General features: G+C 44.2%; 1 protein-coding gene across 1 annotated transcript; it reads right to left on the bottom strand.

Moving 5' to 3' along the window:
* Positions 1-1,433: 1,433 nt before the first annotated feature.
* On the bottom strand, positions 1,434-3,642 carry LOC107106923 (olfactory receptor 4N5-like). The gene is made up of 2 exons (XM_015407138.1): positions 2,971-3,642; positions 1,434-1,697 (listed from the first exon to the last, which is right to left on the bottom strand). Exons 1-2 carry the CDS (start codon positions 3,640-3,642, stop codon positions 1,434-1,436), a joined length of 936 nt encoding a protein of 311 aa, XP_015262624.1.
* Positions 3,643-5,303: the final 1,661 nt, after the last annotated feature.

Raw genomic sequence — 5,303 nt, 5'->3', positions numbered from 1 at the left:
GTGTGGCCTTATGACACACTTCTGGTGATGTCAGGGGGTGTGGCATATGCTAATGAGTTATGCTAATGAGTTCTCCCTAGCTCTTTTTCTACGAAACGACCCCTGATTACAGGGATGAAGCCGCAAAACCAGGGAGCCAATTCATGGGTGTTGTGAATGGTCTCAGTATTTGTCTTGATTATGCCAATTATTTAAGTAGTAATGTCTCATCCTGCATGTCATGGGCTTCTCATCAGGCAGCTGGCTCTAGTACCCAAAAAGCTTCTACAAGAAGAACAGCCGGTTAGCATTTCAGGTGCAACGTAGCTATTTCTTACTATACACTAACACAACTACTCCTCTGGAATCCTCTTACGATCACCTCTGTAGGTAATACTGTGGGGTATGTCCACAATCACACCCAGAATATTCCTAACAAAACAGCTTCTGGGATTGATTGGAGGCATATACATTATATGGCTTTGCTGTGTGACTTGATTTCTTATGAGGAGTGCTAGGAATATTCTCCACATTTCCGGTGGGTGGAGGATTTAATAAGAATAGCATTATTAAAGTCCATATGCCTCTAGTTTTTTTTCCCAGTCTTAAGGATAGATTATTTTTGACAAACCGCTAAATATGCTATTGCTACAGGGATATTCCACCATACTGTTGTGCAATCTAGATATCTGTTGGAGTTTGCTTTATCCTCTTGTATAGCTTCATTCCTTCAGAGTGTGGAGGAAAAGCCTACCTTGCCCTAAACATTACGTAACTGTCAATTTACTACACAAAGTTGGAGTCCAGTGGCACCGTTAAGACCAACAAGGTTTGATTCTGGGTATAAGCAGGGCTATTTTTGGGCAGGAAAGCACAGGAACGGAGTTCCAGCTGGCTCCCAAGTTGGCCACACCCAGCAGGAACCCATTAGCATAATAGGCCACACCCCGTGGCAGGAACTCATTAGGATTGGCTACATCAGGGGTGTGTGGCCTAACATGCAAAGGAGTTCCTGCTACAAAAAAAGGCCCTGGGTTTTGACAACAAACAAGGTAAACAGAATAAGAAGCAAAAGGTGGGTGTGGCTGGATGACCACACTTCTGGTAACACGGGGTGTGGCCTAATATGCTAATGAGCTGTGCTGTCATGGGTGTGGCCTAATATGCTAATGGGTTCCTGCTGGGCTTTTTCTAAAAAAAAAAAGCCCTGGGTATAAGCTTTCATGTGCATGCACTCTTCTTCAGATACAAGTGTGCATGCACACAAAAGCTTATACTTTGAATAAAACTTTGTTGGTCTTAAAGGTGCCGCTGGACCCAAACTTTGTTCTATTGTTTCAAAACAACACAGCTACCCACCTGAATTTACTATACAGTTACTTCAGAGATCCTACAGCTACTACTACACAATTTTAAAAAGGGAATAAACCAATAAGCCAAGGCTTGCCTTGTTTTCACTTAACCCTCATGATATTATACTTGTTCAGCAGTCTCATCACAGCAACTTTGACCTCCTTGTTCCTCAGCGTGTAGATCATTGGATTCATCAAGGGAAAGACCACAGTGTGGAAGAAACCCACCAACTTGTCGAAGGGGAAGTCCCGGAAAGGATGACAGTAAATGTAAATGGCCGGACCTAGCATGACGAAGATGATGAGGATGTGGGTGATGCAAGTGGAGGCCGCTTTGCTCTTCCCTTGGCCGGAGCCCACCTTCACCTTGATGAGCAGGGCACCATAGGAGATGAGGAGGAGGTTGAAGCATGCAGTGGTGACCAGGCATGTGTGAGTTTATTACAAATACTCTTCATTGTTAGGAGCATGTGGTATATATTCTGTATCTCCGCTTACATTCGTAAAGATTCATAAAGATTTAAGGCAAGTTGTGTGAATAAGGAGCGGTTACGTACAGGTGATTTAAGAATTTCCCATCCTTGATCATGGATGATGTTAGCCAGTTACTATAGAGATACTAAAGCTTTGCTAAATCATCAGTCTAACATATGACTGGATCATTTGGATTTATTTCCCCCATTGTATAGGTTAAATTCTTTCAAGTACTCAGAGGTCATTTCCTGCGGGAACGCACAGGAGCGGAGCTCTGGCAGTAAGGAGGCCAGGGGGCGGGCACATGCAACAAGCCCTGCCCCCTGCTCCCAGCAGCCCTCAGTCGGGCCATGAGGAGCAAGAAGCAGCCAGGTAAGTTGCAGAGCCCCCCCCCAGCCCACCCTCATGTACAAGCTCTCCCTCCTCTGTGAGGGCAGATCTGCACGTTCCCCCTGCATAGCTAGTAATCCAAAATAGTCCAGTGGCACCTTTAAGACCAAGTTTTATTCAGGTACAAGCTCTCCCTCCTCTATGAGGGCAGATCTGCACGTTTCCCCCCCCCCTCCCAATAGCTAGCAATCCAAAGCAATCCAAAACAGTCCAGTTGAGCCTGAGCGGTGGGTGTTGCCTTCTGACACACTTCCAGTGATGTCAGAGGGTGTGGCATAGGCAAATAAGTTATGCTAATGAGTTATGCTAATGATCTCCTGAACCTCTTTTTCTACGAAATGACCCCTGCAAGTACCTATGAGTAGAAGACACATGATTAACCTATCTAGCCCTAAAGTTACTACAGAATCATTTGTCAATTAATTCAGTATTAAACAGTCTATAAGAATAGATTTACATTAAACAACAAACTGAACAATCAACTTTTATGTTACTGTATCTGATTTTGTTTTCACTTGTCCCTCTTAGGCTTATATTTCCTGAGCATTCGGAGCATAGCAACCTTCACCTCTTTGTTCCTCAAAGTGTAGATCATGGGATTCATCAAGGGAAAGACCACGGTGTGGAATAAACCCACCAACTTGTCGAAGGGGAAGTCCCGGAAAGGATGGCAGTAAATGTAAATGGCCGGACAGAACATGATGAAGACGATGATGATGTGGGTGACACAAGTGGAGGCGGCTTTGCTCTTCCCTTGGCCGGAGCCCATCTTCACCTTGATGAGCAGGGCACCGTAGGAGATGAGGAGGAGGATGAAGCACGCAGTGGTGACCAGGCCACTGTTGATAAACATGGCGTACTCCAAGGAGTAGGTGTTGGCGCAGGCCAGCCGGATGATCTGGGTAACGTCACAGAAGAAGTTGTCCAATTCATTCGGACCACAGAATGGGAGTGGGATGATGAGAACCATCTGGGTCATAGAGTGTATGAAGCCTCCGCCCCATGCACATAAGACCAACACCCAGCAAACCACTTTGGTCACTATGGTAGCATAGTGTAAGGGGTGGCAGATGGCCACATACCGGTCAATGGCCATGGCTATGAGTAGGAAAAACTCAGCCCCACCCAGGAAATGGATGAAAAACATCTGAGCCATGCAGCCTTGATAGGAGATGGTCTTTTGTTCATTGAAGAGGTTGGCCATCATGTTTGGAGGGGTGACAGTGCTATAGCAAATATCCATGATGGCCAGATTGGCCAAGAAGAAAAACATGGGGGACTCTAAGTGGACATCAGTCTTAATCGTTACAATGATAAGGATATTCCCAGGTAAGATGATGACATATAATATGAGGAGGAGGGCAGAGAGGAACAGCTGCAGTTCCCAATTCCATGCTAATGCCCGGAGAACGAACTCATTTACGACAGTGTAATTCTCGTGTTCCATCTTGGACTGAGCAGTCCTGCAACTAAATAATACCAGGGCTGTAAAGTACTACCAAAACCTTTTCTTCTATGTTGACACATTGCTATATCCAATGAAAGGATAAATGGCCCAGAAAAAGAGTGACTGAACAGAATCAGATAGATTGCTGGGTTAAGATATGTCTGGACAAGCTAAGCTTATCTTTGGTAGTGGAAAAGTCCATCATGTCTGGACAAGCTAAGCTTATCTTTGGTGGTAGAAAAGTCCGTCAGGTCATAGCAGATTATGGCAACCCCATAGGTTTTTCAAGGCATGAGACAAACGTAGGTGGTTTGCCATTGCCTGCCTCTGCCTTGCAACCCTGGACTTCTTTGGGGTATCTCCCATTCAAGTACTAACCAGGACCAACCCGGCTTAGCTTCTGAGATCTGACAAGATTGGGCAGCCTGGGCCATCAAGATCAGGGTGGGTTTAGCTTTATCATTTACTAAATGTTTCGTGCCTAGTAGCTGAAGTTTGGCCCTCTTTGTCTAAACTATTTCTGATATCCCACCAGTTTCTGCTGAGGCTTTTTAAAGGTGGTCCCAGATCATAGGCCCAACTATGAATCCAGAATTAAACCTAGATATATATGGAATGGAATAGAAAACATGAGTCACACAAAGTGGTTACATTTCACAGTACAGAATAGATCCAACACTGCCCTAAATAAAACTGTCACTAAACTTCAGTATTCTCACAACGACAACAACAATAGGATATATTTCAGAACAGAAAAAGTGTAACTATATGCTACCTTTTTTGATGTCATTTAATTTACTGTTATTAATATTCTCAGGCCTTGCATCAATAGATTGTAACTGTAAGTAAGTAAAATCTGTTATCTAATTGCATAATTTATGTTTGCTATGAGTAGTAGTTTGATAATCAAAAACAATTTTCCTCTCCCTGTTTTTCAACGGAACTCCTTGCTTGGTCCTACATTGATTAACTTATTGTCTAATTATTGTATCATTGAGCCTATGTGTACAACTATTCCTTGACCACTGAAGAAGTCCATTTTGGTCACAGTAGGTCCCACTTGTGTATGTTGTACACTTTTAATCTGTATTGAGGCTACAATTGGTCCCATAATTGTTTTTTGCTAATTGATAATAAACACATTTATTTACTTAGTTAGATTTGTATTTTTGATAATAAAGTTATAATTATAGTAAGAAGAAGAAGAGGAACGAGAAGAAGAAGAGGAGGAGGAAGAGGAGATTGGATTTATACCCATCCCTTCACTACCCAAAGGAGTCTCAGAGTAGTTTACAATCTCCTTTCCCTTCCCCTCCCCACAACAGACACCCTGTGAGGTAGGTGGGGCTGAGAGAGCTTTTTTGAGGACTGCTCATGAGAGAAGCGGGCTGCGGTGGCTCAAGTGGTTAAGACGCTGAACTGCAGACTGGAAGGTCGGTAGTTCAGCAGTTCGAGACCCGAGTGCCACGTGGCGGAGTGAGCTCCCATCTCTGGCCCCAGCTCCTGCCAACCGAGCAGTTCAAAAGCAAGAAATTGCAAGTAGATAAATAGGTACCATGCGCCTCAGAGTCTAGTCATGCTGGCCACATGACGATGGAAACGTCTTTGGACAGCGCTGGCTCTTCGGCTTTGAAATGGAGATGGGCACCGCAACCCTAGAG

Source organism: Gekko japonicus, unplaced genomic scaffold (genome assembly GCF_001447785.1).
Source record: "Gekko japonicus isolate JY-2015 unplaced genomic scaffold, Gekko_japonicus_V1.1 scaffold3481, whole genome shotgun sequence".
In the NCBI taxonomy this organism is placed as follows: Eukaryota; Metazoa; Chordata; class Lepidosauria; order Squamata; family Gekkonidae; genus Gekko; species Gekko japonicus.
This window is presented reverse-complemented; position numbering and strand designations above follow the sequence as displayed.

Coding starts and splice junctions, on each gene's coding strand:
- LOC107106923 (XM_015407138.1), bottom strand. CDS start 3,642: ATGGAACACGAGAATTACACTGTCGTAAATGAGTTCGTTCTCCGGGCA. Junction 1,698..2,970: donor ACGGTGCCCTGCTCATCAAG/GTGAAGATGGGC, acceptor CTGCTCATCAAG/GTGAAGGTGGGCTCCGGCCA.